This window comes from Larus michahellis, chromosome 8, assembly GCF_964199755.1.
Source record: "Larus michahellis chromosome 8, bLarMic1.1, whole genome shotgun sequence".
In the NCBI taxonomy this organism is placed as follows: domain Eukaryota; kingdom Metazoa; phylum Chordata; class Aves; order Charadriiformes; family Laridae; genus Larus; species Larus michahellis.
In genome coordinates, this window is record NC_133903.1 from 11,140,504 (window position 1) to 11,159,842 (window position 19,339).

The window sequence follows — 19,339 nt, forward strand, 5'->3', positions numbered from 1 at the left end:
GGGGGGGGGGAGACGGGACATGTAGTTGGCGCCAAGGCCTCAGGCGGGACAAGAACTACCCGTCCCGGCAGGCCCGGCGCCGGCGCTGCCTCAGGCCGCGCTTGTGCCTTGCCCCCAGCTCTCTGGGAAATGCAGTTCGCGACAGCTGTGCGAGGGGGCAGCGTCGCCGGGTGGCTGCTCCCCGTTCCCTCATGCCGATTCGGATGAGGAGGGGGAAGATGAGTGTGTCGCGGTGGCCCCGGAGCGCCAGCCTATCCCGCGGGGTCTGAGGAGAGCCGGCCCGACGCGGGGTATCACCTCACGGGGTTCCCGCCTCCTTCAAGGACTCAGCGTCTGGAGTTAGGTGAAGACGTGCTCATTTTAGCGTTTATCTATGCGAAGTTGCACCTACCTAATCCTAGAAAGCCTAGGTGCGGAGTGACAATACAGCGGGGGCACCAGTGTCGGGTCCATAAACCTCCCAAGTGAAGGTTTGTGAGCACATGTGAGAGCAAACGTCCACCGTAAGTTGACCAGATGCATTAAAAACTCCAAATCTGGCAATTCTATAGCACACTTTGACTTGGTTATTATTTAAAATAGATAAGAATAAAAAAAAACAGTTAAGCCAAAGCAGTAGGACTTGTCAAGTACTGAGTCCCTTGACTAGTAAGACTATTAGAACTTATGAAAAAACCCCCACCAAAATCAAATCCAAACCCAAACACCTTTGCTTGAAGTTAAGTGTATTTGGAGGAGCTGGGGAGGATCAGAGGGGAAAGGAGCAGATTTTGGTTTGTAGGCTGCACGTGGCTGTAGCAGCATTTCATCTTGGAAGGTTTAGCATAAGTGTTTAGACAAAGTGAGTGCTTGGGAGAAGGGAATTTCTTGGAGTGCTCACATGCAAGGACTGAGTCATCTTGCAGCATTATTTATATTAGAACACTGTAGGGCAAGTCACAGAGTTGTTTTGAAAACAGATGGGCTTAGAACTAAAATGCAAAGATCTCCATTCAGTACAAAATCCGGTGCAGTTTTGGTTGGAGAACTGTACAAATTCTCTTGAAGCAGCATTTACGTAACAGAATCCTGACACAAGAACCAGATGGTTTCTGGCTGCACACCAACAGCAACACGTGCACCCTTAACAAGCAGAAAATTCTGCATGGCAGGTAATACACATGCACTAATGGAAAAATGTGCTTCCAACCGATCATATTCAGGGAAAATATTAGTGTACAGGGCAGCACGTATAAAAGTTAAAAAAAAAATCCCCATCAACACCACAGAATTTTGAAAGAAAAAAAAATTTAATTCAGAATGAAAGACTATACCCCTCTGCTAAGTGAAAGTCTTTCCTTCAAGCACCAAGAGCTTACCCTCACCAGAGCCTAAAGAGTGAGTTTTAAAGACCTTGTGAAAGCCACTCTGGTTCTTCTCTAGCGCAGAGCTCCTTTCCAGTTTAAGGCCTGCATTGCCAGAGCCTCTGTTGTTCAAAGTTGTGTAAAATTAAGGAAGATTTTCACCTGTGTTTCTGTTGTAATATTTAGAATTTTGTTAAACTACAAGTAAGATTCTCAGCTATGTGGCAATCATGTTTCTGTTTGAAAAAAAGAAAAAAGTAATATGCAATCCCACTGAGAACTGTGATAGAAGTAGGAATAGGATGTGGTCCTTTTATCAGGGGAGTGGAGGAAGCAGTTAGGAGGAGCGCTACAGGAATAAGAAATGTTTCCTAAGCAGCTAGTATAATAAGGAACACCTCAATATAGCACTCTCCACTTACTAAAGGTTTGTTTGGGGTTTTTTTGTTGTTGTTTTTAATACTAACCTTTGCTTGTTAGGTGACATTTATTAACCAGTAGGTATCTGATACATTTCATTTAGTATGGAAACAGGGTAACACCATTTGGAACAAAGGAGCTCATACACTGTTGAATAATAGATAAAAATCCAGTAGAAACCAAGCTTCATGAATTCTGCTGACAGTGGCTTGTTACTGTACAGTTTTTACCATCATTAAGAGCATTTAATAGCTCAGGTTTATAATGACTGCAATGCTGTATTACAAGCTTGTTTTTTGTTTGAATCTTGACGCAGCCTACAAGTCAGGAAAGGCTTACCTGGAGGTAGCTGCTATATTTTCAGAACAATTAAGACTTACCTTAAGATCACCAGCACACAGAACACGTAGGCAGCAATTCTTACATACACTTCGTCATTCCTTAAAAAGGCTTTATGAAGGTTTTTGAAATGGAGCTTAATTCTGCCAGTTCCTAAAGTACCGAGTTGTGATAATTTTTTTGGGGGGGTGATGGTGGTGGTGTGTGTACAGGGCGGGGCCAAATACGTGTTTGATCAGAGGTATGGAAGTGTGTATTACCACTGATTTCAGAGGAAAAGAATTACTTAGGTTATTCAACATTCCTTCCTTCCTTGACAGTACTTATTCCCTAGGTACTTGCTAAAATATAAACAATTAGTCCACAGAATGTCAGAAGATGCCAGATGTCCTTCAGAGTGTACAAACCTGTTTTACAGGCTGTGTCGCACATTGGAATTGTGTAAACTCAAACACTAAATTTTTAACAGGGCTAGTAGTTTGTTTTTCCACTTACAAACAGCTGGTACTCAAAACAAAACCTAAGCAGAATCATGATCATTTTACTGGCAAAATATCTACTGGAATGCAAATGGTCACATTCTCTTGAGGTCTTAAAGCATTATAAAAGCTTTTTTTGTTTAAATCTCTTTTGCATCAAAATGTTTAGAATAAATACACTAGCTCTTGATTTAATAAAAACTAAAAAGCTTTTCTTATTGAGAACCACCCATATAAATCCATCATTACATCATGACTGACTTAAATTATCAAAGCACTGCTTAGAAAAGAAGAGGCTGGACCACCTCAGGGTTAACAGGTAGGGACTGGGGTGGAGAGAAACTGGCTCCCCCACAGCCACAGTTCTACCTGTTCTTGGGCTGCCTTCTGCCTCTTGTTAGACCCTTTGCTGAGTCAGTTTCTCTCATTAAATTTAGCGTCAGGACAATCCACTTTCTTTTTCCTTCTGCGTTACTTAGATGAATCAACTCTTAGGAGGTGTTTGACAAATGCCAGAGCTGGTATAAAGGAAGAATGGGGAACAGGAACTTCTTTAGTGAGGGCAAGCTGTTCACGTATTAAACTATCTCAAGGTAGATTCACCACTGGTTTGCAGCCTGTGATAAGTCAATCCTATAGCAGTGAGATGGAGGTCCACATTCATATGATATTAGGAATAGTATTCCGTACTTCAGTAGTAACTTTTGTTCAACGTTCTCACAAGCACTTTACACCCTAGCAGATATACCTATGAAATACCAATGTTTTAGTTGTGTGAACTGAAGCAGAAAAAAAAGATATATTTCACTAGAAGGCTTCAAACAGGGTAACAGCTTCAAGCAGTTAACAGCTCACCACCTTATTAAACTCCATAAAGTAGCAGCAGTCTAAGGAGGGAGGAGAGTGGTTTTAGGATGCTGAGTTATAAGCAAATTGACTTAGTTTACCCAGAGATCAGGTGAGTTCCTGAGCTGCTGCAAAATGGGAAAGAAAGCATTTGTCTGAGATTGGGAGGAGCAGGAAAGGAATGATAATCTGGTGTGGCAGCAAGCTGAAATTCAACTGACGCACGGTGAGCCATGCTCTGAAATTTAAAGGTATTCAAATATGTACATTAGTTATGCACTTAAATGAGTAGCCTGATATTTAGAATTGCTTTGAAGTCAGAATGAGCCTTTAAAAACAAAGCCAAAAGAACAAGTTTTTTTACCTAGGAGGAAGAAAAGACAAGAGTTACAAGGTATATTATTAAAAGAAAAATATAGGAAACTGCTCAGCTGTGAAAGTGCCATTCTAGAAGCATAGGTCTTTATCTGAGGCTTATGTGAAGGAACAATCTCAAAAGACACTCCAGAAATTAAGTTTAGCATTACTTAGAAGAAGCAGCTGGAATTAAATGAGTCCAGAAAGTTTTTTCAGAAAATATGGATTAAGGCTGTACCCAAGTACAAGTGATATACCTCTTCTGAAGGAAGGCTGTGTAAGAGTTTTTCTAAATACCTTTCATAATATTAATGAAGCGTGACACAGAACTGAAAATACGGAACTAGTTTAAGTTTTATTAGGTGCCAGGAGATTATAAATTAATGTTCTTAAACTCTGGCAAATTCCCATTCCAGGTATCTGTGGAAGTGTAGCTGAGAACTAGAGAACAAAAAACACACTATGTTTTGGCATGATGGCTTTTTCAAGAGCCAAGTCTATCCTAAGCTTTGCTAGTGTTCCTGAAAGCTTGAAGTGAATTATAAAGAGGCTTTTATATTTGCACAAGACCATGTATAATCCAAACTAAGATATCTTGACCCGGAATTATTTTTTCACTGATCTGTTTTTTCTAACCCTGCTATTAAACCAATGCTGTTTCTGACCTATTACTCTCCCTCTGCTGGACACTCACATAATTACTGTGTTTGTATTGTCTTAACATATTTTAAGATATTTGGTTAGAAGAGATTAAAATAAAAGTCTTCTTTGGTTTTCCAAATGTAGCACCACAACATAAGCTCTCTTCTACAGTTCAGTTGTAGAATTACTCCAAGCTTGCAAACGGGCACCCTCAAAGGAAATGGTAACTCAACTCTTGCACATTTCATTGTAGGTTGGTGATGAGTACTTCTGAGCTGGATTCTTCTTTTTGAGGTCTCCAATCTAGAGTTAAAGCTTTTCTTTAGGAGCAGTCAAAGCACATGCTGTAGGCTTCAAAAGAAGGCATAAAATGAATTGGTTTTACTTTAGATAGCAGAAGAAATATGTGGATTCACACAACAAAATACCAATTTAAAATTCTCTGTCTGTCTCCTTACCTCTCAAATACTTCATTTGCTAAACTTGTTATTTTCCAAGGTATTCACATGTCTCTCATTTCTATATATACACACACAATCTTTCTTTCTCTTGCTTATGTATATCTAGAAATAAAGCTTGAAAGGTCTTCTTTTTCACAAGTGCCATCCCTTTCTTTTTTCAGATGACTTTAATTGGAGGGTCAGAGTTCTCAGCTGTGTGATATGTTGCGTAGTTAGCCTGTTGTTCAGATTTGAAAAACCTGTAAGTTGGATGCTAGCTAGTTCTTTGTTCAAGGTGCCTCTCTTAGAATGCAGTCATTGCAGTTTACTCCTTAGACAGACTTTCTTGTCTGTTTTTGATACCGTGAGCCTCCAGACTGATAAATAGCAGGGGGAGGGTGGTTTAGGTAAGTAGCTTTGCTATCAAAACTGTTTGTTATATACGGGTTTTTTTGCTATCAAAGCTCAAAATAAACAAAGATGGGGGGGTTAGGTGTGCCCATTGTGAAGAATCTAGGCACAGTTTATAAACCTTATGACAGTTTAAAATGTTGTAAATAGCAAAAGGATTGCTTAATGTGGAAGGAATGTGCTAAGCAAAGAACGCCCATCCAAGGAAGAGAAGACTGAGATCACTTTAATGATGACTGAGTGAGTCTTGGAAAGAATAGGGACCAGGGGGAATCTATTTTGAAGAAAGGCAGAGACCATGTGGTTTTAGAGATCTGGAAGCCAGGTGTAGGATTGGTGGGAGGAGGCATCATGTCAGTTAAGATACTGAAGTAGCTGAAAATAAATCCTGTTAAGTACAATCCAGACCTCTATTTAACTGTTCTTATGTTTTCATCTTGATTAGCAACATTTTGATTAGAAAATTAACCTTTTGCATCATTAGAGTAAATTTGTTTTCACCTACAAATCTGCTAGATGTGGAGAGTAAATATTACAAGCCTAAGATACTCTGGAAGTGATAAATGGAAACAGAGGATATTTCAGCTCCCTGAGACAAATTTGAGGATCTCAGCGGCTGGGATGCAGAGTTGACTGAGCAACAATGATAACTTTTAAGTTCCAGATTCTCGTGAGATGTTCTTCCACTGGCTGTAAGCTAGTATTGTTCTAACAGGAGACAAGTACCAGAGAGAATTTGCAATTCTGGCTACCATCAAATTGTCAGTCTTGTAGCTTGACATAGAGGTAAAAAAAATGCAGAAAAGGTGGCTAGAATTTTAAGTGGGACTTACAGTCTAACACAGATGCACAAGGCGAGTTCCCACTATCAAACAGAATTCAGCTGTGTCTTATATAATTTTTCTAGACTGTGTTAATAAAGAGTGGTTTTGTGAGATAATGAAAAATCTTGAACTTAGCACTGAAAATATCAATGCCGGGTATGTAACACGCTGTTTATTCACACCCTTTCTTATTGCAGTGCGACTCTGACATGGAGAAGCTCAGAGTTGCCATGTCCACCGCTGAGTTCCATAACATCTCTAGGCCAGATCTCCTGCCTTATACATGTGGTAAGAGTTTTATAACACTTATGTTTCATATGGAAATTTTACGTGCTGGCTGGCTCTCTCCAGGGAGGTGGGAATGGAAAACTAGTTCCATGTGGGATTTTCATGTGCTTTCTTTTACCCTTCTTAATTCTCCAGAACTCCAGTTGAGGGAGCATTTTGTCCATAGAGATCCCTTAAGATTTTAGTTTTGGTAATGACCAAAGCAAAATGACATTATTGTTATGAAGAAAGAATAACAGTGTCATGGGATTTTTAAAGCTGTTCTTCTATAGCTAGTTAACATGTTAACATTGTTGCAGAAATAATTAATTCGTAATGATACTGTGAGAATGAAATAGTGAGCTTGTTTCTAAATAGGACTAATTACTCCAGAATTGTTCTGTGCCAGTACTTTTATTCCAGAGAAGGCAATTTGAATGGGGAATTATTCTAGAACAGGGATGGCTAAATCAATTACAATTTCCCTCCTGTCTTGAGAGAGAGCGCACATTGGCACTGTGATTCTGTACATGGGAATTTGAAATAAAGCAATTGTGTGTTACCTATACTTGTCCACAAACACTGAATGGCTAGGGAATTTGGTTAAAATTATCAGAAGAAAAATTCTTGTTAGACTTCAGTGTATGCCAAGCACTTCACGTCATTCATAGGTGTTCATGCACATTTATTTTTGTTGTAACTCCATTACTGCTGTTGGCATTGTACCACTGATTAGCTTTAGTTTTTGTCCATCTGCAAAGTCACTAAAATAGTAGTATGTGGGAGGTTATTTTTACAACACAAAATATAAGTGTTTACATTAAGAAACGAAGGAAAAAAAAGTTTACATTCTGTAAAAACTATTGCACCAACATAAAAATGTCACTGGCATTCTAACCAGTATTAGCTTAATCCAAACTTGCTTGCACAGTTATTGTATTATGCATTGTCCTTAGTATTTACATAACTATGTTGGCACATGTGTAATGTCAGATAAATGAGAAGGTATCTTCCTTCCCCAAAGAGTTTATAGTCTATTAACACTGCTTTTCTGTGCTATGCTTTTCCATAACTTGATTCCTAGCTAAACAAACTTAGTAAGGGATACAGGAGTTGTCTGAGATTTAGTTGACAATGTTTATACTATTGTTACTTTAATTACTACTTTTAAGGAACACTTTTCAGTTGTTTTCTTCTTTAATCTTTTTTGGAAATACCAGATGTAGCAACAGCAAGATCACTTTTTCAAAGCAGTGGTCTAATTAAAATGTGCTGAACCAAACAGGCAAAATCCACATTATTGTTGATTTTGCACTGGGCCCAAATGGCATTAAACAATATTGTTTCTAAAAAGAGCATTGTTCTGTGCAGCTTGTAAAAGCTAATGAACATGATGAATCTTTTAATAACCTCTCCCTTTTGTTATTAGCAGTGTGTACCCCATTCCTAGAACAGCTTATCTCCTCCCAGCCATATAGTTAAAGTGTACACTTAACAAAAGATGGATTTGTGAAAATAACCATTTCAGAAAGTTTTAACACTTTTTTGGGAGATAACTTTCTATAAGACTGCTGTTCCGTGAAGTGTGATAACTTTTGGGAAGAAAAAGTGGTGGTTTTTTTTTTATCTGACAGATTTCTAGGATTGTTGTGATGAGGGACTTTTTTCTTTGGATTTTTTCTGTAAATAGCTTTAGAGAATTGGAGAGGACTCAGACCAAGCCTGTACTATAAGACTTGACAGTGTAGGTCAGTTGCCTTAGTGAATGGAAAAAAAAATTACACGTGCTACCCAGAAGAGCTGTGCCAGCACAAAATGACCTATGTAGAAGCAACTATACAGCCAGAAGAATTCCTTTGTCAGCCAAGCTAATGTTGTTTGTGAAGGGAATGTAATAGTCCTAGCAGAAAACTCTCTTTCTCTTCACAAGTGCTATGTAATTGTGCCAACAGAATTTCTGAAGTACAGTCAGGCAAAAAAGCTGGTACAAGCATGAACAGAGAAATCCCAAAGCAGTGTCAAAACAAAGCTTTGTTGTTGAAGTTATGTGTGGTAAAGATGTTAAGCTACTGTTCTGAGAGATGAATTTCAATCTTTATGTTTAATTATTGATATAATAGTATTACTTTCTTTGGTTTTCTGTTCAGAGTTTTCATTTTATTATTTCAGTGTTGAAACTCACAATAGCTTTTTTTCAAATTAAATAGTGAAAGATAAAATTCTTCTTACCTTTTTCACATGACTAATTTCTGTCACATAAGTAATACCAACTTAACACATGTTAAAAATTGGCACTGACAAGGATTTCTGGAAGTCTTAGGCTTCTCCAGATGTTTAAGGAAACCAACAGTCAAATCTGGGTTCATGGGAGGCAATGCTCTGGCTGGATGCTCAGTGCTTGTTATGCCTGTATTCTGCCAAAGCAACACCTAACTCTCAGTTTTATGCTGACGTGATAGAAGGTTGTAAATCTAGAGAGCGTGTGTGTGTACAGCTCTAAACTACTGCCTGCTGGTACGTGCTGTGCTGGCACCTACCCGTACTCCCATTGCCAGTAAAAATTATTTGATTTCTTGAAATCCTGTTTAGTAGTTTGATATCCTAGTAGAATTGACAGTATGCTAAAGTTATTACTGTAAACAGCAAATAGATGTTTTACTACTTCCAGATGTAGACATGAAGTTCAGAGAGGAGTTGTCAGTGGTTGAGAATCACCTTATGAGAGCACACTGGTCTGGGTGTCACTCTTGAGTCAGACAGAAACATTTTAGAAGGAAATCTGAGAATTGTTTTTCCTTTTCTTTTTTCTGTTGTTTCTGCAGTTGACACTTTTCTTCTTAAAATTATTTCCCACTACTTTCCGTAATGATGTCAACTCCAACAGGCCAGGTTAACTTCCCTGAATTATATTATTCTTAGCAGATATCTTTGGGAGTTTTTGAGCTTCAGTTACAGGAATGTAACTGCAGAAATACCTCCCTGACAACACTTTGTGGATTTACAGTTAAATGACCGATTATTATCTTTGATAAATCCTTTCTTATTTTGTACAATTCTACTAATTTCTGTCATCCTTTTGGAGCAAAATCAAATGACAAGAAGAGAGCATTTATTAGTATCAACATGTAACTCTGCGGAAAGCCAGTCCAAGCCCTGTAAATTCCATAATTGAAAAAAAAAGCTGCAATGTAACTTCACTGGTAAATAAATCATATATTTATTATTCCCTAAAGGGAAATATCACTGCAGGAGAACCATCAGTATCCAGTTATCTCAGACGTTTTTTGGGGTGTGTGTGCACAGTCTACGTATAACAAAATAGCGTGCCACTTAGAGGATTTAATGTGTATTATACAAGGCAGTGGATAAATTATTAATGTAACATAACTACAGTTTCTAAGTAACAATATCCTTATCTTAATGTCACTTAATGAATTTATTTTTAATGGTTCTGGGTTTTGTTTCATTGGTTGGTTGATTGAATCCAATATTCTACTTTATAAACAGCTTATGAATTCAGGTATTACATCTCTCATATTAAAGCCAGTTGGTATAGTACACTTCTCCAAATGAAGTACTTAAAGGTTTGGGTTTTTAGTATTAACTTCCTTCGATCAAAATTACTCAAAAATGAAGGTTGCACAAGAATGCCTTCCTTACTCCTGTAACACATCGTTTCCCCAAATCTGTTTTATTGCAAGTGCTGTCACCCATCTACATAATAACTATCAAATACATTTTTCTGCAGACTGCACCAAACAATCCGGTGTTGAATGAGTTAGCGGTTTCTGGCACAGTCTGAGATTTGTTTTTGAGAGCGAAAAACACAGTGTTTTAGTGAATTGAGGAACAGTTACCTTGGATTAATTTTTGCTTTGAGAATAAATATTTGCAGTATGCTTTTTAGAGGCATGAGCAGACAAGAAATTCACTGGGAATTATTGCTTATCAAGATCTTCTGATTATATGCTTGCTTTCAGATGCTTGAGAAGTAGAACTTTTGAATGCTAAGATATGCAGAAAAAAAAGGCAACAGGCTATGACAACTGTAATTCCTCATATTTTTTCTATCATCTGTCACCTCTGTTTTGTCATTACACATGCCAATAAAACTATATATAGCTAAGGAGAAAAGACTGTGACTTATATGACACATTAGAGACCCTTTGCTATCATTGCTCCCCAGTTTCCTATATGTGAAAAATGTATTGCTTAATAATCAAGGAGTTGTGTTCTGGGGCACATCTATCAGTAGAATTTGTTTATCTCTAAGGGCTCTAAGCTTTGGGAAATAATAGTCCAACCGTAGGAGGGAAATTATCGCTATGAGAGACAGCAGTATTCTCCAGAGCTCTGGTGAAATGAGCTGTATTTAGCCTTTTACTTGAGGGGAGGTTTCCTAGAGTTTGATTGAAAAGATGAGACTTCTTTGTATTTACATGTGTCTTACAATACATGTGTTTGAACTCTAACTAGCCACACAGGAAAACTGTTTCTGACCAACTGATTATAGAGAGTGTAAGCATATCTGACACAATACCAAATAATTAAACAAAATTTCTACTGTACTTAGAGTTTGACGGGACTTTTAAAATGAAGACATTGGCACATTAGTTCACCAAATTTGTACTTCTGTGGTGGACTTAGTTTCACATCCCCACTAGGTAATCAGCTGTTTATCTTTTTTTCTGTTCTGTTTCTGGCCTTTTTTTTCCAGGCTGTAGGCGTAGAACTCTATGAACTGACTGGATTAACAAATTAAAGTTGCTTGCTGTGTGGTGAGGTAAGCCCCAGAGTCATTCCTTGTGCTTCAGAACACTGTAGAATGAAGAGCAGGACTATCCCTTTCACTAACACCAAGATATTTAATCAGCTTTGCTGTATATAATCTAACCACATCTTTGGTGACCTACAGATCGGTGTTACTAATTAGATATGAGTTGTCTTTGATGACATCGTGAAGGTATGCATGAAAGTTAAACTACCATTTTCTAAAGAAAGCTACCTCCTTCAGCCAATACCTTTTGAAGATACTTTGTAAGTGTCTGTGTGCATTTTTGTTTTAGGCCTGTTTTTTTCAAGACAGTAAAGGAACTACCTGCATTGACTTCTGGAGTGCTAAGCATTGTTTTTTACTCTTTGGTTAGTGATACAGAGATGTGGGTGCATATGGGAGAAGTCACAGACATATTTCAATAGAATCCCTATTCTGTTAAAAAAAAATAAATCTGAAGAGGACCTGAAGTGGCACACGAAGATGTTCTTTTAAACAGAACTTATTGCTACCAAGCACTTCAAGGTTCCTTTCTTCATTGTAACAACACTGAACTTTAAGGAGTTTATCAGTTATCATTGTTCAAGTTTAGGATTATCTGTGTTGCCTACTTTGGATTCCTATATGCCATTTAACAACAGCATTTTGCTGTCTCCCAGCAAAAATACTCACCACTGTCAATCTGAGCTTCTTTCTCTTCTTTGTGAAGCTGTGAATTAATACCAAAATGCTATAAACCTAGCTATTTAGCAAAACTACTTTGTTGAAGAAAGCTAGTGTTTGAAATAAATATACTTGCACAATTCAGTCAAAAGTCAACATAAAAGAACCCCCAGTGTCATTGTCGTACATAAAAAAATGAGGCAAGAAAACTCTAATAAAAGCAGCTGAAACACAGGCAGGCCTCCCCCACACCCCTAATACAACTGGAAAAAAAAAAAAGTGTGACACTGATTAAGGTTCATTCATCTCTTATAGTACACATGCGATTTCCCTAGATTACTAAAATAACGTTAGAAGCTTCGAGCAGCTGTGATATAGTTTGAAAGTTTTGGAATTTGTGAGCTGTCAATTGCATGAGGAATTTTACTACAGTAAGACTGTACTTATCCTGCAGATGTGTAGTGTTGGAACTAGCTGCAGAAAACAACTGTTGAATTAGTCATCTCGTTCCTTTCTAAAATAGTAAGGGGTCTTATTACAAGTTATAGATATGAATATAAAAATGTAAGAACAATGGGAAGTTGCAGCACAGGAAAATATGCTGTTTAAGTAAAAATAGATAAAAGATTAAAGCATTGGACCCAGCTTGTCTGTCCTGAAATTCACTTATCGTACCTGTGGATACCATGAAAATACTTTCAGAATTATCTGCCTTCCTCAGGTCACAGTTGAGACTGTGATTGTCCTCTCCATGATTGAAAAGGTTAAAGAGCATCTTAAAAGCAAAACCTCAAATTACTCTATGCGTAAGCTACCAAATGATGCTTCATCAGAAATAGGAGTGATATTTTAGTGATAACTTAGGTTTCTTGCCCTAGAGTGTAAATGTATGAAGCAAGTCAGAACCAGTTTTATGACTTCAGCACCAGCATTGACTTCCTGGTGAAATTTTTGGCATCACCTGTATCCATATTTTCTTTCGTCACACCTAAATCATAGAATAGAATCATAGAATTGTTAGGGTTGGAAGGGACCTTAAAGATCATCGATTTCCAACCCCCCTGCCATGGGCAGGGACATCTCCCCCTAGATCAGGTTGCTCAGAGCCCCATCCAGCCTGGCCTTAAAAACTTCCAGGGATGGGGCTTCCACCACCTCTCTGGGCAACCTGTTCCAGTGTCTCACCACCCTCATGGTGAAGAACTTCTTCCTAACGTCCAGTCTGAATCGTCCCATCTCTAGTTTTAATCCCTTCCCTCTAGTTCTACCATTACCTGACATCCTAAAAAGTCCCTCACCAGCTTTCTTGTAGGCCCCCTTGAGATACTGGTAGGCCACTATAAGGTCTCCTCGGAGCCTTCTCTTCTCCAGACTGAACAACCCCAACTCCCTCAGTCTGTCCTCATAGGAGAGGTGCTCCAGCCCTCTGATTATCCTCACGGACCTTCTCTGGATACATTCCAGCACGTCCATATCTTTCTTGTAGTAGGGGCTCCAGAACTGGATGCAGTACTCCAGGTGGGGTCTCACAAGAGTGGAGTAGAGGGGGAGAATCACCTCCCTCAACCTGCTGGCCATGCTTCTCCTGATGCAGCTCAGGATACGATTGGCTTTCTGGGCTGCTAGTGCACACTGACGGCTCATGTTGAGCCTCTCATCCACCAGCACCCTCAAGTCCTTTTCTTCAGGGCTGTTCTCAAGCCAGTCACTGCCCAGCCTATATTGGTGCTTGGGATTGCCCCGACCCAGATGGAGGACCCTACGCTTGGTCTTGTTGAACTTCATGAGGTTGGCATGGGTCCACCTCTCCAGCCTGTCAAGGTCCCTCTAGATGGTATCCCTTCCCTCCAGCGTGTCAGCCGCCCCACACAGCTTGGTGTCGTCAGCAAACTTGCTGAGGGTGCGCTCAATGCCACTGTCCATGTTGCTGACGAAGATGTTAAACAAGACCGGTCCCAGTACTGATCCTTGAGGGACTCCACTTGTCACTGGCCTCCACTTGGACATGGACCCATTGACAGCCACTCTTTGGGTGCGGCCGTCAAGCCAGTTCTTTATCCACTGAATTGTCAGTCTATCAAAGCCATATTTTATCAGCTTGGAGACCAGGATGTCATGTGGTACAGTGTCAAAGGCTTTGCTCAGGTCTAGGTAAATGATGTCAGTTTTTCTCCCCTTGTCTATTGATGTTGTCACCTTCTCATAGAAGGCCACCAGGTTTGTCAGGCATGGTTTGCCCTTGGTGAAGCCGTGTTGATTGTACCCAGTCACCTCTTCGTTATTCTTCTGCCTCAGCAGTGCCTCCAGGAGGATCTGCTCCATGATCTTACCAGGCACGGAGGTGAGACTGACTGGCCTATAGTTCCCTGGTTCCTCCGTCTTTCCCTTTTTGAAAATGGGGATTATGTTTCCCCTTTTCCAGTCAGTGGGGACTTTACCAGACTGCCATGACTTTTGGAATATAATAGAGGGCGGTTTAGCAACTTCATCCGCCAGTTCCTTCAGTACCTTCTGACAAAATCGGATTTTGTCAATTCCTGTTTATCCACTAATCTTGACTAGGGAGAAGAGCCCATACATAATAGAAAGCCTGCAGCTGTGCACCTGGCCTATAGAAACAAGTGCAAAAGCCACAATAAGCAGTTCCATCTGCTAGAGACTAGAATACAGGTTGCTTTGTTAGACTTCCACTAAAAACAGCTTGTGTATTCCCATGTGGTGCATTTTGTGGGAAAATGTCTCATACATAGTAATGTGGTATGAAATTACAATTCTGTATACAATATTTTTCTTTTCTCTTTCTGTAGTCAAAAAGGCAATTAACTTAATTATGTCAAGGAGAAATTTAACTATAAATAAGCCTGTAGTTCTAATCTGTCTGTGGCAATGATACTGGACGGAGGCAGTTGTTGCAAATTGCTAGATATTACTGGTTAACTTTGTATTTAAAATAAATTCTATTAGATTAAAAAGTCAAGATACAAGTAAGCTATGTAAATTACTTTCATTGTGGCAGTCTGTTGTCAAAGCTCTTTTGTTTCCAGGGGGAAGACCAAATGCATTTTGAGAAATGTTACACTCAGTGCATTTACACAGACAAATCTATGCACGCTCAGTGCGCCCCATCACCTGGCTGTAAAGGAGGTGTCATATACACCCTACCACAAGAATGAAATCTGTGGCTGGCTTATTTTTCCATGCTGGGTACCGCAGTTTTAGTATAGTGACAGTTCTGCATTGTGGAAAAATAAGGGAAAAAATGCAGATAATGTTTTGAATCAAAATTGTAAAATATTCACATAGCCCTTCTTTCATGATTAGAATATCATCTTATTAAATTTCTCATATAACTATGGTTATAAGCAAAAAACCAGGCTAAAACCCCAAAAATGAACCAAGCAAAAAAGCCGACCAAAACCTAATAGACTAGATAGATGAGGCTAATTTGGAATTGAGAAACAATATCCCAGTGACTGAATCTCTAGATTTTGCCTTTCTGTTGTAACTGAAGGCCTTAGATGTATTTTGTACAACACAATTATGAAGTAATTGTTGAACTTGTACTTTAACAATATCTTATTTAAAATCATAAAATCATTCATTTACAAAAAGTAATTCTTTCATCATCTATGTGTTCTTAATATTATTGTTCATCAACGGAAACAGTATGAGGAAGTTGTCTGAAGTTGCAGAATGCGTCAGTGGCAAAGCTAGAAACTGAATTGGTTGTATCTTCTTACTGCTGTGCCTCCTGCCTCTATTTTTTTCATCTTATGCTCCTTGGACTGGGACAAAAAGAACAAAAATTAAGCATGGCGTGTTTGCATATTACAGGAAAACATAATTACTGCTGACCATCACCATGAAAAAAACCACGAAATTCTAAAGAAAAGAACAAGTATGAGTTGAATATGAACTCCTGTTTGGAGATCTTGCTTTTCTAGAATTTGTAATGTTTAGCACCTGTTCAAGAAATGTCTTCTATAAATAACCATTTTCTGTTTCAGCAAAATTTACATTGAAAATTATCTTAGTGCAGCTGTTCAGTTTTTCTACAATCGTGAATTGCCAAAAAAGAACGGTAATTCCTTGGGGACCTCAGAGTTAAATCCTTTTTATTTAACATGATACTATGTAGTGGAGCTGTGATCGAAGTCTAGCTATTATTGCTAGCTGTTCTTAGATTTGCAAAAACTGAGAACTGAAAAGCCCTTTGTAGATGATCCTCACTCTTTTACAATTTCTGTGGCTTTCCAGTTCCATAATTGCTGACCCTGATGGCACACTGCCCCAAAAATGAATACTTTGATAATTTGCTGCTCTCTTGTAAGCCTTGTCATCTTCGATGTTCTAGTACACCACCACCTTCATGTGAAAACTACTGCGATAAGAGTAAGTAATATTTCTGCAATACTTTGTGGCTATGCTGGGTGTTTTCATGTTGTATTTTACATAGAATTGTAAACATAAAAACTTAAAGAAATCTAAAACCTGGAACAAGTTTATCAGAATAATATATGGGCTCAAAAATATTGAAGACATATGCAGTGTGTCCTGTATGACTATGTGTGTTTAGAAGAGCAAATTTTTAAAGCTCTCAAGCTTTACTTGAGCTATCACTCAATGGAAATAGAAACTGCTCCTTTGACAGAGAAGTTTTATGTGTTGGACGTGTTTACTGTTCATTGGTTATTGTTTACAATTAATTTAATACATCTCTTATTTCATAAGGCACTGATTCAAGTGGAGTTCTTTGGATTTGTTTGGGCTTGGGAGTAATTTTAATACTCGCTCTGTTCACCTTAATGGTCCTGTTTAAACGGAAGCACCTAAAGCAACTAAAAGAAAAACTGAAAAACACAGGTGAATAAATAAGATTCTTTATCAAATAATTTTAGATCATTGTACATTTTAGCTACTCTTACCATGTATAAATTTTGCATATGATTTATATTCCAGATTCTGATAACTGTCTTTGTTGGATTGTTTTGTATTCCTCAAATAGTCTCAATGAAGTTATTAAAGATATTAGGGAATAAAATATCCAGATGATAACTTGCAAAAGCAGCATTCTCTCTTTGTTGGTTCTGGATCATGTCAGGATTGTTTGTTGCATATTCATACCTAGATTATTTGCTGGTGTTTGAGAAATCATTTATGAACCCTCAATAGCAAAAGATCTCTGTAAGGGTTTCATCCTCTTCTCATTGAATGCAAAAGGAATTCTACTCAGGTAGAGGATACACATTCAATATTAGCTTTCCATCTTATAAGACATTAAATAATTTTACTTTATATTCTAGCCTGTGAGAAGTGTATGTGATATATTTTTGGGAATGTGAAAAAAAAAAATTTAAATTTTAAAAATAGTACCATTTGTGTTCAGCCAATAAATAATAACTGATTAGAAAATGTGTTAGATTACTTAAATGCTTATCCTGAAGTATAGGGAGTATGTTGTCATAGAACAAAAGATTATAATATATAAATGCATCTTAAAAATTTCACTACATCTTAAAACTTTCACTAGGGTTAGGAACATAGTTGGAACATAATGAAATTTGGATCTTCAGTAGCTGTATGTCTGATATAGCATGATGTATGTACTAAATTAACTTCTGTATATTTACAGGCTCTTCTGTGGAGCTGAATAATACTCTCAAGGCTAATACAGAAAGCAGTGTGAAAGCAGAAGGAATTAGACACTCACTTCAAAGTGAAACATTAATGTATTCAGTGGAAGAATGCACTTGTAGTGACTGTGGCTTGGTAAAACCTCAGACTGGCTGTGAAACTTCATTCCCATTACCAGCTACAGAAGAAGGAGCTACTGTTCTAGTTACCACAAAATCTTTTGATTATTGCAACTATATTCTGGGTGCTGGGTGACTATGAGAGAAGTATATTTTTACTGTATAATAATAAATGAGTTATTCCAGTATAGTTATTAATCTTAATACTTGCAGTCAGTGGAGAAAGCAAGTACATCATTCTTACAGATCTTCCATTGAACTTTCACGAATATTGTCACATCATTTCCAACTCTAGTATCTCTTTGGTCAGGTATTTCTACATTATTCTGAAGTACTAAACTAGTCATTGGAATTTTTCATTTCTGAAAGTCCCTATGTAGGATGGCTTTTTCTGCCTTCAGAGATTGTATATACTTACACTGATATATATAGTAACTCATCAATAAACAAGTTTGCAAATATGTATTTTATGTTAAACTCAGATCGTGTGCCAAAAATTGCTTGATGGTGCACAAGGAGCGTTCCAGGAGGCAGAAATGAAAACCCGCGTTACGTTTCCAGTCTTCCAATTTCAAATAGCCCCTATGATGCTTGAAATAGGAACATTCTAATGATGAATACCTTTGTAGAGTATAGAGTCCTCCCCAGTTCAGATAGTGTCTCTGGGTCACGGTAAGGGAGGTTGTGGTGCTGTGGAGCACTGTACCTGCAATCCCAATGTAGTTCCTGATGGTGCAGACTTTCCCTCAAGTACCAAGCATTTTTCAGACTGTATTCTATAAAGATTTCTTTCTATTTTACTAGTTCCTTTATTTAGTCTTGTGTCATGGTTTAATCTGGGGTAGATTTGACTTTCTTGCTAGCAGCTGGTGTGGGGCTACGTTTTGGATTTGGGATGGGAATAGTGCTGATAACATACAAATGTGTTTTGTTGTTGCTAAGCCCTCAAGGCTTTTCTGCTCCTCACACCTTCCCACCAGTGAGTGAGCTGGGGGTGCACAAAATGTTGGGAGGAGACCCAGCCAGGACAGCTGACCCCCTGTCCAAAGGGATATTCCATACCACGTGATGTCATGCTCAGTATACAAAGTTGGGGGAAAAAGAAAGGGAAATGTCCTGGTTTGAGGTAAAATAGACGTTTGGAGGGATGGCATTTGTCTTCCCAATTAACTGTTATGTGTGATGGAGCCCTGCTTTCCTGGAGATGCCAAACACCTTCCTGCTGATGGGAAGCAGTGAATGAATTCCTTGTTTTCCTTTGTTTGCGTGCGTGGCTTTCCCTCTACCTATTAAACTGTATATATGAGGCTTTTTTCCCCCCCACTTTTACTCTTCTGATTCTTTCCTCCATCCCAACTGGGGATGGGGGAGTGATCATCTGTGTGATCCTAGTTGCTGGCTGGGGTTAAACGAGGATACCCTTGTTATCTGTACAAGAACTGCTGATTAGATATAGTCATACCAGGCTACCGTGTGGCCTAAAATTAGGAATATACTTTTGTCACCTTGCCTCCCAAGCATTAATGTTATTTTCCTAATATTAGGCCAGTTTTATTCTTGGAAAATTGCAACAATCACAAAAGAAACAACAATATTTTTATTTGTAGATAACTTTCTATTTCAGATTCTTGGATGAATGATGAATTAAAATGTTTTAGGACTAGTAAATTATTGCACAAAATCTACCACCGACCAGTATTACAGCATCTTTAGGAGACTGACCATGAAGTTTGGGCCAGTTATGAGTTAGCTGTGTAGGTCTGGCCACGCATAGCCAAAAC

The 19,339-nt window shown here is 38.4% G+C and overlaps 1 protein-coding gene across 1 annotated transcript; it reads left to right on the top strand.

Moving 5' to 3' along the window:
• The first annotated feature begins 1 nt into the window (after position 1).
• On the top strand, positions 2 to 17,694 carry TNFRSF17 (TNF receptor superfamily member 17). Its single transcript, XM_074599283.1, has 6 exons — positions 2 to 343; positions 6,299 to 6,389; positions 11,086 to 11,151; positions 16,063 to 16,197; positions 16,537 to 16,668; positions 17,438 to 17,694. Exons 4-6 carry the CDS (start codon positions 16,083 to 16,085, stop codon positions 17,692 to 17,694), a joined length of 504 nt encoding a protein of 167 aa, XP_074455384.1. The 5' UTR covers positions 2 to 343; positions 6,299 to 6,389; positions 11,086 to 11,151; positions 16,063 to 16,082.
• The last annotated feature ends 1,645 nt before the right edge of the window (positions 17,695 to 19,339 follow it).

What these genes read in the sequence shown, in the direction of transcription:
- TNFRSF17 (XM_074599283.1), top strand. Translation starts at nt 16,083, where the DNA reads ATGGCACACTGCCCCAAAAATGAATACTTTGATAATTTGCTGCTCTCT. An exon ending in TGAAAACTACTGCGATAAGA is followed by an intron (nt 16,198 to 16,536) that starts GTAAGTAATATT and finishes TTATTTCATAAG; the next exon opens with GCACTGATTCAAGTGGAGTT. An exon ending in AGAAAAACTGAAAAACACAG is followed by an intron (nt 16,669 to 17,437) that starts GTGAATAAATAA and finishes GTATATTTACAG; the next exon opens with GCTCTTCTGTGGAGCTGAAT.